Source organism: Artemia sp. Qi Xiang Cuo, chromosome 15 (assembly GCF_049724085.1).
Source record: "Artemia sp. Qi Xiang Cuo chromosome 15, ASM4972408v1, whole genome shotgun sequence".
Taxonomy (NCBI): Eukaryota; Metazoa; Arthropoda; class Branchiopoda; order Anostraca; family Artemiidae; genus Artemia; species Artemia sp. Qi Xiang Cuo.
In genome coordinates, this window is record NC_142808.1 from 39,606,685 (window position 1) to 39,621,630 (window position 14,946).

Consider the following 14,946-nt stretch of genomic DNA (forward strand, 5'->3'; position numbering starts at 1 on the left):
CGGAAAAACATCCACTGAGCTCACTGGTGTCCCACAAGAATATCTAGTGACCTCTTCAGTGACTGGGCTAGTGACGCAAAAATGCGCTCTTACATTTCCGTTCATACTTTTCATATTTTTTCTTTTAACTCTTGGCAATGGACAAATGAATATTCATACATAACCATCATTCTAAAAAAAAATTGAAACCAAAACTTCCATTATCTTTAATACTATGCAATCATTAGCAAAATCACAATCTAATTTCACTTTTTTTCTTACTTTAATTTATGTTACATCATTACATATACTGAATTTGGACGCACTTCCTCATTTTAGTTATTTTATTCCCACTAATTTTTGATTGTAAATGTGCTTTCACACTAATACACTAAATGCTCGTTTTTTTATTTTAAAGGTGCTTTCATATTGATATTTAAAATGATAATTGACAGTTCTTATGCCCTAGTCCCTGGACACATTTTAAGGAAAAATTTATTTGGAGAGGTGACAGTTCTCGTGAAACTTATTCTATTCAGGTTTTTATAAATAAATTAGATGATATAGCTGTCTTATTGTTTTTTCACCAATTTCTGCCAAATCAACTATTTAGAAGACTTAGTGACTGAGCCAGTATTGGTTGTGTTAATCATAGGGTCATCAATAGCTACTATCTGTGTTCGTGGCATTCTCTTCAGCATTTTCGGAGAAAAGAAAAGTTTAGAGCGCCTGAATGCACTGTAATAATCCAGATAGTCCATTTTATGGAAAAATTGGATGAAAAACTCTAAATGTAGACGAATATTGCTGTCCCTTTTTTTCAGTTTTCTCAAAAGAAAAAAAACTGAAGGGTTTACCTATTTTCTTTTTCCGTTCCTTTTTCACGCTAAGAATAAAGACTGCTCAGAAAAAAAGAGAAGAAAGTACTCTGTGGGACGAGTTCCCATTTCATACAGTAAGCAAAATTTATGTTTTAGCAGGTTCTTAGGAGGGGGGCTGGAAAGTTGACAAGAGTGGAAGCGCTGCGCAAAGCCGAAAATCAGCACCGACTAAGTAAAATCAAAATTTCTTTTTTATAGTTGATAGATAGCATTTGATCCGACATTTCATTTTGAAGAATTTAAAGATACGGGAAACCACGCGGGGATGATCCCAAGCGGATTGGCCAATATTTTCAATACAATAAGATTGTTTATATGAGCGCGAGCGATGCAAAGCGTCGCGAGCGGCAAATTTTTGGAAAATGATACTTTTTTACAAAATTGACACTATTTTGCCACCCAAAGTGGCACCAAAAAAACCGGCCGAGTGGCAACCCTGATGGGGTGCTACCATTTCGACTAACCGTCACAAGCACTAAACGTCATAACATCGGCAAAAAATTAAAAGTTTATATAATAGTAATAAGTATATAATAGTTTAAACAAACAAATTTGGGCTATATATTCGCACATCAGGGGGTGGGGGTAAAGCATAGCATATATTAAATACGTGACCTAAGCAAACCTAGGTACCTTTCCCCCCTAAACCCCAAAAAACTAAAGTTTTTATAATTTTAGATGTTATAATGGTTAGTGGTTCTGACGGATTTTTTTTTTCGATGTTATGACGGATTTTGTCGATGTCCTGACGTTAGTGGTCCTGACAGTTAGATGTTATGACGCCTTCCCCTTTAGAATTCTATATGCATTTCTCTTCCCGTGTTTATCGGTTACTAAACAAGTACCGAACATTTTTAAGATTTATGTGTATGTTTGTTTTTCTATTTGGCTACCGACGATTATTGGTTACATAGTCGTAACAAGTGTACATATTTATATACTTGTCTCTGTCTTGTAAAAATAGCCTACTTATTTATAGGAATTATCTTATTCTTGTAGAATATTTTGGTAATTAGTCAATAGTAAAAATTTTCTCAAAAATGGAAACAGACTACCGAGTGTTTATTTTCTCAGATTCAATAAGTTTTCCATCTATGGCATTCCACGAAAATAAACACAATCACCATCACAACAACACTAACAATAGCACTTAACGTATAGGCACACAGCATTTTGTTTGTCTGTGAGAGACGCTTTGTATATGAATGAAAGAATCTTTCCTAGATATAAAATCGATTTTTGCCAATTAGCATTACGTCACTCTTGGCAAAACTATAGAAAGAGTAAATCAATTAGCTATTACTAGATATTACGGAAGAAAGGATGGACAATCTAACTATAGCTACATACTCAATTGCTCTGTGTAAACTGTAAAAATAAAATTACTAAAACCTCTTATTGTTACATTAATGAGAAAAGTAGATTTTTTGTTCTGTAAGGGGATTCGATACCTTGAAATCATTCCCCCAGCCTCAGTGTCGGCTGACCGTATACAAGACAATGGCCATTAACGAATGCTTCCAGGAGACTAACCACCATCAAAAGCCATTGAGAATCTGTGACTTGATTTTATTATTCGACACTCCTAAACTTCATCTCTTACTATACTCAGTGAACTTTGTTAGAATGAATATACAAGTCATCATGGGCACAAATTAAGGAAGGCCAGGACCCGTGCCCACAGAGGCTCCAAACTATGGTATAATCATACTTATTCACAGGATGAGGACGATTCACCTGTTCAAAAAATGAGGGTCTTACAGGCTCCAGCATATACGTAGTCTACCAATATATCAGAGCTTGTCTACATTGTAGACACTAATTTCGGGAGAAGGCTCATGTCAAAGGACTCCCTGACCCAAACTGATACTCTCACATATACAAAACCAATGAACTTTCAAAAATTCAGAAAATTTTACGAGGAATCTTTAAAAAATTTAAGATTGCGGGCAGAGTCTGAGCCTGCAGCTCTCACCCTCTCTGTAGGCTACTTACCTGTACGTGTTAATACCCTACGGGGAAACAAACCATACAATTTTAATTTAGTTTCACCATTATCACTAAGCACATGACGGTGGCTATTTAAAATTTAGAAAAACCTTTCTTTGTCCATGGTACTTGATTCTTTTTTATCAGTTGTTGGACTTGAGAAGTTCTCAATGGATTTATTCATGTTTTATTCCTACTGCCTATAGTAGATTTTAATTCTGATCATACTGTTTTTTTTCTGTGCTTGTTTTTTTCTGCGATAGAAACCCAGATTCTAGGCTACTGTCTTTCCCTCGTCTTCTTTTCTTCACCTCAATCATCATTACTCCACTCATGAGCCCAGTTTCCTATTTTCTCTTAATTTTTTTACTTCCACTTACCAATATGGACCATCTTCCTAGAAACGCTCAAAAGAGCTCAAACACATCTCAAAACGTATAATAGACAAAGAAATCCGTGGTATCATTTTAACCCATTAGTTCGAAATCTCAGAATTCATAAATATACTAAGTTAATTTAGCCTAAATCCGGGGAAGAAAACCAGTATGAAATCAACACTTTGGATATCCGCATGAATAGAAAAAGGAAGTATGAATATTTGGCAATAAAATCACCTTGCAAGAACGACCAGAACATCCAAAAGAAATCACCGAAGACACAAGATGAGTTATCATCAATGAGTAATGTAGACATAAACTGGAGAGGCGGTTGGGGCTCAATTCCCGACACGTCCCTATTTTAGTAAAAGAACGTTTGTCTTTGTGATCAATTTAAAACAGGGGTTCTCAACGAGGGTTTGATCATGACAGCTCTCCGCATAGCAGTGACGTAAATTGGGGGCCTCTTTCATCTAACCCCTTAGATTTTGCAAATACCTGTAGCCTATTTCCATTAAAAAATATCGTTTTTTGTATTTTCATTGAAAAATGACAAATTTGGCCCCCCCATAGATATTGAAAAATACGTGTTGCCCCTCCCTCTGCCCATAAAGCTGATAAACTAACGCCGATGCCGCAGAGTGCCTTTGGAGCAAGGCCGTATCCAGGGGGGTTAGAGAGTTTGGACCCCCCCCCCTGAAATGTTTCTCTGACTCGTAAACAACGTAACAAAAATGGATATAAACAAACTTTTGATGCGTTTAAAAAAAAAATTGTGTCCTGTGTGTCCTAATTTTTTTTCGAATTATCATGGTCTCACCTTAGTAATTTCAGCGCTATAAGGAAAAGAACTTTGCCATGTTAGGTGTTTTCAAAACTGCTTCTTGGTGTCATCATGCGAACAAAACGTAGCTAGCCCATTGAAAGATTTGATTTCACATACAACGCCTAATGTGCAAGCGCTCTTGCACAAATCTTATACTTAATGTTTTTCATTGGCCAGCAAAAAATATTACGAAAAAAGAAGCAGGCGTATACTGCAAAACAAGATGGCAGCTCCTATTGGAGCCATTTCTATCAAACTTTCATATTCCCTCTTACATCCCCATCCCTCTGATCCAAGTATTCCACCAATGCTTTTCTCTTGGGTCAAATCCCTAAATAGTTTTACTAAAAAGACCAGAAAAAGAAGTGAAAAATTTATAATGAAATCAAATATCTCGAAGATTATAATGAGTTAAAGATATCTGAGATTGTGAATATGACCATTAAGATTCACAGATATCGAGGGATATTTCCAAAGCAGGCACTTTAAGAGGAGGACTTTTCGCCAGTATACCAACCACTGATGACTTAACATTTTGACCAACTTCTAGCATTTATGGAATTATAACTTGTTTACCTGGTAGTAATCTGGGTTCAAGCTGCACACACCTTGCATCTTCAACTCTTTCGAAAGAATTCTGAAAAAGAAAAGAAATAGTCCATTTTATCATTGCTCCGTAATAACTAGATTGTAACACATTACTGTTTAGGACAGTTTAGGTAGTGAAAGAATAAAAAGCCGGCAATGAACAGGCTAATTAATACAATTTTATGAATTAACCTTGAAATTTTGACACTTTCAACCTAATCTGATTGTGTCATGTCAAACTAGTACAAAAACTTGAACTAGTAAATACTAGTTCAGATCCTGAGAAATATTCAAATTGTCTTATAATAATTATTACCATAGTATTTCAGGTATCAGAATTATAATTAGGACAATTTTGTGACACAAAAAAAACCGCAATCAGAGGCTGTCACCTAGAGCTGAAAACTAGATCCACCTTGCCTGGCAAAGGTGAGATGCTGTAACCGTGCAACAGCCAATGACTAGCTTTGTTGACGAAAGTGTTGCGGGTGCAATACTTTGGGTTTTTTCCTTACTATCAATCAAGATTGATTTATTGATGAAAACGTTGTAGAAATGTGTTTTACCTCCTATATCTATCTTAGGTTTATTCATACCTGGAAAACACATTCTCCAATGATTTTCTTTTGGATGTTTCAAAATTATGAAGTTTTAGGGCAACATCACATTATCGTCAGTGTTGCCACGTTGAATAATGAAAACAAGCAAACCTAATAACTTAAATTTGACAGCCGTTTTTGAGCGTAGAAAATTAAACGTTAACAATCTGATGATTCGTGAAAACAACTATGCTTTCAAAGAAAGGCTACACCTCCTTAAGCTGCCTGGAGCCACATGTTTTCAGTTTATTGTTTGGGGATTTTTTAACCGCATTTTTCTTTTTTCTTTTTTTTTTAACTCGCATTCACTACTACCAAAAACTCCATATGATGGTCTTTTTCATTAAAGATTAAATTGTACGTTTTTTAAAGTTGTTTCAGATATATGTGGTTGGATAAGTTTCCACACAAACAATTGAAACAATCAGATTTTATTTCACCATCCTAGGGACTTTAAAACCTGCCTGAAACCTCTCCCCATTATCAGACTTCCTCTGAATGTTGATACAGAGGAGTTCATCTAGTTTAACGATGGATTTTCCCAGATCACCGCTTACTTATCGTGATCAATTCTAATTCTAGCTGACTAAGATGTTTGGGAATCTTGACTACAAATGACCTATGGTTACTTGTTCACGTGTGCTATCTAACACCGGGTTCTCCAGCTTATTCAAAATCGTCGCTAATAGGTGCATATATAGCCGTAGGGTACAAACAAGGTCGTATCCAGGAGGGGGAAAGGCTACAAGGTTTGAACCCCCCCCCCCACCAATATTTTTGCACCATTCGTAAAAGCGTAACAAAAAGGTATATAAAAAAATTATGCGTTTTTTAATATGTTTTTGTACCCCCCATCCCCCCGAGAAAAATATCCTGGATACGCCCTTGGGTATAAATGAAACGACAATTGTCCAACTCTACCAACTCGGTGTTATTTTTGTCTGGTTTGTATAATATTTTCCTCGAGAAAGGTATTCAAGCTCTTAGCTCAGTATATTGTCAGCACAGTGTAAAGACTGATCTGCCACCATGGTACAAAAATAGGAAAATTGTGTAGAATCAAAATTTTTCCAGATGTAGCAGCAAAACTGTCTATGCTAACGTCAAGCCTATTTATGGTAAATTAAGACAAATATTTTTGCGATCAGATTTTCTTTCCTTTTTTTAGCACAATGCCCATCCTTCCCCCAAACACCTCCAATAAAAATTTTGAGATAGCCATTTTGTTCAGCGTAGTTGATTTCCAGATAGAAAATATGTTTTTGAGGAGGACACTCCCCCACAACCCTTAGGGCAAGGGTTATAAGTTATGCCCTGGGGGCATATAAGGTTTTATAGAAGGCGTTGTCGTAGAAACTTCAAAACAGGTTCATTCGATTGGAAATTCAAAGGGCTGGTACCCTTTTTAATAGTCGAAAGTGATTGGAGGGCCACTAACCCCCCCCCCCCCCCGCCCATCATTCCCCCAAACACATCCAATCAAAATTTTGAGATAGCCATTTTGTTCTGCGTATTTGATTTCCAGATAGATAATATATTTTTGAGGGGGATACTCCCCACAACCCTCAGGGCCAGGGTTTTAAGTTATGCCCTTGGGGCATATAAGGTTTTATAGAAGGCGTTGTCATAGAAACTTCAAAACAGGCTCATTCGATTGGAAATTCAAAGGGCTAGTACCCTTTTTAATAGTCAAAAGTGATTGGAGGGCCACTAAACCCCCCCCCACGCCCATCATTCCCACACACACATCCAATCAAAATTTAGAGATAGCCATTTTGCTCAGCGTAGTTGATTTCCAGATAGAAAATATGTTTTTGAATGGAGGAAAAATGGAGGACACTCCCCCACAGCCCTCAGGGCAAGGGTTTTAAGTTATGCCCTTGGGGCATATAAGGTTTTTAAAGTAGGCGTTGTCGTAGAAACTTCAAAAAAAGTTCATCCGATTGGAAATTCAAAGGACTAGTGTACTTTTTAATAGTCGAAAGTGATTGGAGGGCAACTAGCCCCCCTCCGCCCATCATTCCCCCAAACACATCCAATAAAAATTTTGAGATAGCCATTTTGTTCAGCATAGTTGATTCCCAGGTAGAAAACATGTTCTTTAGGAGGAAACTCCCCCCAATCTCTCAGGGCCCAAGTTATAAGTTATGCTATTGTAGTATGTAAGGTTTTTATTTAAATCTTTGTTGTATAAGCTTGAAAAACGGTTCATCCGCTTTGAAATTCAAAGTACTAGTTTTGTTTTAATAGTCGAAAGTGATTTGAGGGCAACTAACCCCCCTCTCACGCCCACCTTTTCCCCAAACACATCCAATCAATATTTTTAAATAGCCATTTTATTCCACGTAGTTGAAAAGTTCAGAAATTAGGTCTTTAAGGATGACAACCAATCCCCCCACAGCCCTCGGGGAAAGGGTTGTAAGTTATGCCCTGGGGGCATATAAAGTTTTTTTATTGAAAGAGTTGTCGTAGAAATTTGAAAAGGGCTCATTCAATTGCGAATTGAAAGGGATAGTGCCTTTTTTAATAGTTGAAAGTGGTTGGATAGTGACTAACGCCCCTCTCACGCCCACCATTTTCCCAAACACCTCTAATCAAAATTTTGAGAATTCCATTTTGTTCAACGTAGTTGAACGTTCTGGAAATTACGTCTTTTAGGATGATAACCCCCTCAGAGCTCTCAGTGCAAGGGTAGTAAGTTTTACCCTGGGGGTATATAAGCTTTATATAGCAAGTTGTTGCATTATCATAGGCAGCGCGATCGCGCTGTCTAAGTAAAGAACGGGGACACTCGAGAACAAGACAAGAAACGGGGACTAAGGAAAGAGGAGGAGACTCCCCCACAACCCTCAGGGCAAGAGTTTTAAGTTATACCCTGGGGGCATATAAGAACGGTGTTGGCACAATGTATTATTTATTACTTTTTTCCCTTTAGAGCAGGGCACTTCGTATTGAAGAAGTTGTTGTAGAAACTTCGAAAAGCGCTCATTCAATTGGAAATTGGAGTGGCTTATGCCCTTTTTAATAGTCGAAAGTGATTGGAAGGCGACTAACATCCCTTCCAAGCCCACCATTTCCCGAAACACATCCAATCAAAATTTTGAGATAACCATTTTGTTCAGCGTAGTTGATTTCCAAATAGAAATTATGTTTTTGAGGACAGTTCCCCACAGCCCTTAGGGAAAGTTATGCCCTGGGGTCATATAAGGTTTTTTATAGAAGGTGTTGTTGTAGAAAGTAGAAACTTTAAAAAAGGCTCATTCGATTGGAAATTCAAAGGGCTAGTGCCCTTTTCAATAGTTGAAAGTGATTAGAGGGCAACTAACCCGCCTCTCGCGCCCACCTTTTCCCCAACCTTATCTAATCAAAACTTTGAGATAGCCATTTTATTCGACGTAGTTTTAAGTTCTGGAAATTAGGTCTTTGAGGATGACAGCTGGTTTATACCAGGGCACTTCGTATCGAAGGAGTTGTCATGGGAACTTCAAAAAGGGCTCATTCGATTGAAAATAGAAAGGGCTGACGCCCTTTTTAATAGTCGAAAGTGATTTGAGGGCAACTCGCTTCCGCGCCCACCCACCCATACCAACCCTCACATTTCTTCTCTTAAAATTTAGCGAATTCAAGATATCGCAAGTGTGTCCAAGGGATAAAAGAAAGTAAACAGATTTTTTTGCGAATTGAATCAAGTTTTCCATTTCAGGTCAACTAGAGGAGGTATGAAACTAAATTAAATAGTAGGCTACTATTTGTGTCCAGATTTTTAAAAGGGTGTATGTTGTTAAAAATTGCTGAAAATTTTTCTCCATACAAATAGCAGGCCAAACTATAATGTCTTAAAAAACGAAAATATTTAGAGTATTATTTTCTTTTTCTCTTAAAAGACTGTGCCAATACACAATTAAGAGAAATTAATTAAAAAAAAACTTTTTATACAAAATAAGTTTTTCAAAGAAAAGTAAAGATTTCCATTAAACAAAAAATGAGGTTGGGTGCAAAACCCCTATGTCTTCCCAAGGCCAGAACAAAATTTGCACTTTACTGAAAAAATACAAATGAATGTGCATTGTCAGTTAAATATAAACATACTGACATTTAGAAATCAAAATGTTAATATTATTTGATTTATTAAAGTTATAAAAGTAAAAATATTTATATTTTTTCAGTAAAGTGCAAATTTTACTGAAAAACATGGATACCTGGATACCCCACTTTAAATTAGAAGAAATTGTGACGCCAAGTAATTTAAAGGACACAGAAATTTTAGGAATGATAGGATTAGGAAAACAGGTCAAGGATTTAAGGAAACATATTGGCATCATCATGGATTTAGAGTGGTTTACTCTCATGTTTAAGTCTGACGCCTCATCTGCAATGTCATTGAGGATGCTCACAGGGTTGCTTATTAGATTTCTGAACCAAGTTTTAACAACCGTTAGGTTACCAACAAATTCCCATCTGTTAGGAAATTCCTTAGGAAGGCTGTTGATCATAACTGAACAAAAAGGTGACCAAGGAGAATAACTTGGGGCATTCCATTTTAGACAGGGAGAGGATTGGAATAATGAATCTGGCACTTGACAATCTGCAATCTATTTGATAAGAAAGAAGAAACCAGATTTCATCAGGAAAGAATCAATATTGAATTCACTGACAAGTTTTTCAACTAATATATTGTGGTCAACAATGTCAAATGTTTTTTGAAGGTTAATGGAAATTAAATTAATTCAGGAATTAGGCTTTTCGAGGATTTTCCCTCTGTAGTCGGTAATAAATAAGAAAAACAAGGTAGTGGGAGGTAGAAGGGGATTTGAGGTTCCCAAACTGCATCAGATCAGTAAGAGGTAGAATTTTTTCCTTTAGCCAATCTGCAAAGAATCTTTCAAATAGTTTTGAGCATATAAGGAACGAGAAAAATAGGACAAAAGCCTTCAAAACCAGGCTTTCTGACCCTTTCTGACCTCTTCAAAACCCTTTGATAAGATGATGCTTAAAGTCTCTGGACAATGGAAGCAAGGAACTTGTTAAGATTACTGGCAGTAGCATCAGGGGACTCAGGCAGGCAGAGGTTAAGCTGATCTAGCCTCCTGTCATGCAGCTTTTAAGCTCAGAATGCCAATTTTTTGCTTTATTAGTAAACAACAGTCTGACCATATTTTGAAGTAGGATCAAGCTAATTTACGAATTTTACTTCTTTTTTCTCCCTAGTTTATTAATAATTTCAAACTCAAACTACAAAACAGTGTGGTTCAGTATTTATAATGTCAAGCAGGAACACAGAAATCCCATTTGGGGAGGAAGAGATCCTCCCAAAGAACAAAACCACATCCTCATTTTTAAAGGAGAGCCTTATCACTGCTCAACAGCTGTAACTCCAAACGTTATTAAACTTTGAAAAACACAGGAAGCAACAGTATTTTAGTATAAAAAAATATAATAAAGGAAATAGCTGCTTACTTTATTGGGACTAGAACATATACAAACTTTCATAAGAGTGCACCCTTGTATGATTAACCGGCAAATAGGATAAACATCCAAATATCAACACAATATACACCAAACAACAAGGGTGAGCAAAAATAAGGATATTAAATTTCAAGTACTTTAGAAAATACTTTAGAAATTTTTGAGTAATATTAATAACAACCTGATTCTAAGCGTTTATGGTTCTCTTCAGTTTTATTTTTCCTACAATTTATTGAATGTAAATAAAACACTAGATTGAAAATTACTTGTGCGCTGCAAGTAGAGCCATCTAGTTTTCCCTGTTTTATTTTTAAAGTATGTGATTAAATTAATCATTTAACTTTATGAAATTTTTGAACTATAGCATAATTTCTTATCATGGTAATCAAATTAGACAGTAAAAGTTTATCTAAATAGTTGGAATTCAGTATTTTAGTTTTTAAAGAGAAAAATTTTAAAAAAAAGACTTTATAAATAATCCTACAATTCACACATCAAACAGTTCATGGTAACAAAATGTAAGTAAGGAGTGACTCAGCTCAATAGTAGCCAAAACTCTAAAGAACAAAATTTTGACACCAATAGATAGCCTACATCAAAAGAATCAGATTTTAATGCTGATTTTAAATATATAAGTTTCATCAAGTTTAGTCCTACCCATCAAAAGTGAAATGCCTGAGAAGATTTGCCTGATTTTCGAAAAAAGGGGGAAACACCCCCTAAAAGCTATAGAGCCTTAATGAAAATAACACCATCAGATTCAGCATATCAGAGAACCCTACTGTAGGTGGAAGGAACCCTACTGTTATGTGGAAGGATCTTTCATGGAGGAAGTTTTCATGGGGGAAGGGACATTGCTATGAAGGGGGCGCCAGATTTCCCAGCATTATTTAAAAAGACGATCAGAAATTAAATAAAAAAAAAATTTTCAACTGAAAGTAAGGAGCAATATCAAAACTTGAAACAAACAGAAATTTTTACGTATATCATTGGGTCCGCCCCCTAGTCAATACCTCGCTCTTTAACCCAAAGATTTTTTAGTGCTTTCATAGGAGCTATTTAATCTAATTAACGGCCTTTGTGATTAAGGGGTCATTTTTAAAGAACTGGAACAAAATTTGAACTTTAGCATAAAGAGCAAGGTATTGACTACAGGGTGAACCCCCTAATGTATGTATTAAAAATGTATAACTATTGAAGTTTGTTATGTAAGTTAATTTGTAAGTTATGTATGTTTATTACTAATAAAAACGTTCGTAAATAAAATTAAAAACTTTCAAGAAAACCAAATAGAAGTAAAATGAATATGCAAATTTTGTATTAATTATTCATGTATGGTGAGCCAAAATAAAAACCTGCATGAATTCAAAAATGTTCAAAATTAAATAAAAAAACAAATTCTTTTTTACTGAAAGTAAGGAGCAACATTAAAATTTAAAATGAACAGAAATTATTTTGTATATGAAAGGGGCTTTCCCCTCCTCAATGCCTCACTCTTTACGCTAAAGTTTTTTATTGTTTTAAAAATAGAGTTGTGAGAAAGAGACAAACTTTAGGGTAAAGAGCAAGGCGTTGAGGAGGGGAAAGCCCCTTTCATACACGGAATAATTTCTGTTTGTTTTAAGTTTTAATGTTGCTTCTTACTTTCAGTAAAATAAACTTGTTTTTTTTTATTTAATTATTAACCTAAGTTGACTGAAGACAAAACAGAAATAATTTTCATGATTTTTTCAAAGAAATATAAGAGCAATATTAAAACCTAAAATTAGGTAAAATGAAGTCAAATAAAAATTTAGGCTTAAAATAAACAACAATTACCACTAATTAATGAATGAAAACTAAAACAAACAGAAATCAAAGTTAATTAACAAGTCAAACTTAAAATGAGCTAACATTAAAGCAAATAAGCTATTGGCCACTGTTCAAAATATAAATTATTATGACATTTTAACCTTAGAGGGTTGAATGGGAAGATATCCTCATTATTATTTAATTGTGTGTGTGCATTTTTTTTAGTTTTGCATTTGAGTTTATTTCTGACTATTTTAAATTTTAACATAGCTCTTTACTTTTCTGATTTCTTTTTTAATCATTTCAGAAAAAGGACAGAAATACCTCTAAAAAAAGTTCAATCATAATCTAAAAAAAAATAATAATAATGTCTTGCAGTGCAGGAAATATCCAACCCTACTACTACTTTTATCACAACTACTACAACCAGTGTGACTCTTATCGCTTAGCTGCTCCCAACATGAGTACTCCTAGAGGTGACATTACTGCTATAACACTATTTCAACCACTACCACTCCTGCCACACCCCACCTAGCATAACTAATCCTACTATTATTACTACTGCTACCATTAATACTGATATATCCTCAAACACAGTCAGTCTAATATCAGTCACTTAGACAAAACCACAGCTTCTGCCAACCAAATCAATCTAGTTTTATGATGTTTATATTCAATTTATACAACCAGAAAAAGCTTTTGTTAGTACTAAAGTTTTAGATTTTAAAATTTTACAAAAGTGTCCATAATTTTGATTCTAATGAGCACTGCTATTTTGTTTGTATTGCCAGTAGTATTTAAATTTATTAGGTAAGTGATAAAAAGCCAGCAATGAACTATCACAGCTATGATCAATACTGATTCAGCCCCTAATATTGTCAGTCCAACATCAGTCAGTTAGAGAAAACCACAGCTGCTGTATACCAAATCAGTCCAGTATAATAATGTATATATTCAATTTATACACCAAAAGTTTTAAATTAGAAGGCCAAGGTCAAGTCAATATTACAGAAAGCAAACTAGACTGACAACTCAGCATCACCTCCTAAGTGAGCAGCTAATGATATAATCAGAAAAATACAAACTATATGTACAGAGAGAGTAATATGTGTAAAAGTTACAGCATCCAGTGGTGTTGTCCAAGGAAGCATCTTAAGGCCACTCTTAATCCTGCTCATAATTACAAAAATAAACTATGGAGTTAAAAGCAATGTGAAGCAATTTGCTGACAATACTAAGCTCTAACAAAATGTGAGTGAGTAATTACATAGCCTATTCTCTGAATACCCCCAGTGCTTAGAACATTATTGGACAAAGAATTTGATTAAAATGTATCTTTCATTAACATGAACAGTAGGTTACAAATTTTAGATATGATGTTGAAATTTTGATATATTTGTGTTTGCCTGATGGTTGGGACTTCCCTATATCCTATATAATAGACTTTTTAGATACAAATATTATGCTTCACAACACTTTGCTTACATTGAATCTATTTATGGCTTAGATACTTTGTTCTAAGTTTAAGATCTCAAGTCCTTGATTTTGGGGAGTATTTTCAAAATTTGGGCTAAAGCTTAAAGTGTATGCCCAAGAATTCTCCCAAGAAGCTTTGGGTGACAAGCTTGCTACTTATCTCTGTAAAAAAGACCCAGCAATTGAGAAGTAGATTCAATGCCCTGTGTGCCAGCAATAGCTCTGAAGAATCTTAGTTAATCAAGAGGCTCCACTGCTGACTACCAATCCACCTAAGACTTTCAGTGCTTTAAATAGTTAAAATATTGAAGTAAATCACATACTTATTAAGAAAACAATGTACTTTTAGGAACAAGGTAAATATTTATGATTATTTAAAGCAGTTCTCAAAAATTTTAAATTACTTTCAAAGTCCTTCCCCCCCCCCCCTTCTGAGCCTCTACTAGCAATCTTTAAGGCATCTTTACTGTAATATGTGCTATTCAAGACCCTCTATAATACTCTAACAGGACCAGCAAATGACTATGGCAACAAAAATATGGCATACTTAACTGGAATGTTAAGAGTAACATTGAACACATTGAAAACCCCAAGAAGGGCAACCAAGATACTGACATATAAATCTAGTTGAACATTTAGCTCAATTTAAATGATTTGACTGGACTTCTTAGTAAATTAGTAGTTCTTCCTCTTACTTAGCTAGATAGAATAAGAACTTTGATGCATTTTTATAGCCTATATTCTATCTTAATAGCTGCATACTAATTGCTTTAGTTGTACATTTTATTTTGAACCCTTAAAGTGACACCTTTTGCCTTATTATTTACTGTTAGGAGATGGTTACCATAATTCTAAAAACTACTTAAATTTTTTTTATATATTTACTTAGACTGCATCATCCTTAAAAGCATTTAACTTTACTCTACCCCCCCCCTCCATCCCCATTATGTATTCTCCACACATTTTCCATATGT

At 35.1% G+C, this 14,946-nt stretch overlaps 1 protein-coding gene across 2 annotated transcripts in view; it reads right to left on the reverse strand.

Moving 5' to 3' along the window:
• Positions 1–14,946, reverse strand: part of LOC148943669 (myotubularin-related protein 10) — a 108,230-nt gene that overhangs the window by 90,304 nt on the left and 2,980 nt on the right. For both annotated transcript variants that reach the window (XM_089100964.1, XM_089100965.1), the window contains exon 2: positions 4,629–4,689. In XM_089100964.1, coding sequence (XP_088957090.1) covers positions 4,629–4,689 — 61 coding nt within the window. The remainder of the gene's footprint in view (positions 1–4,628; positions 4,690–14,946) is intronic.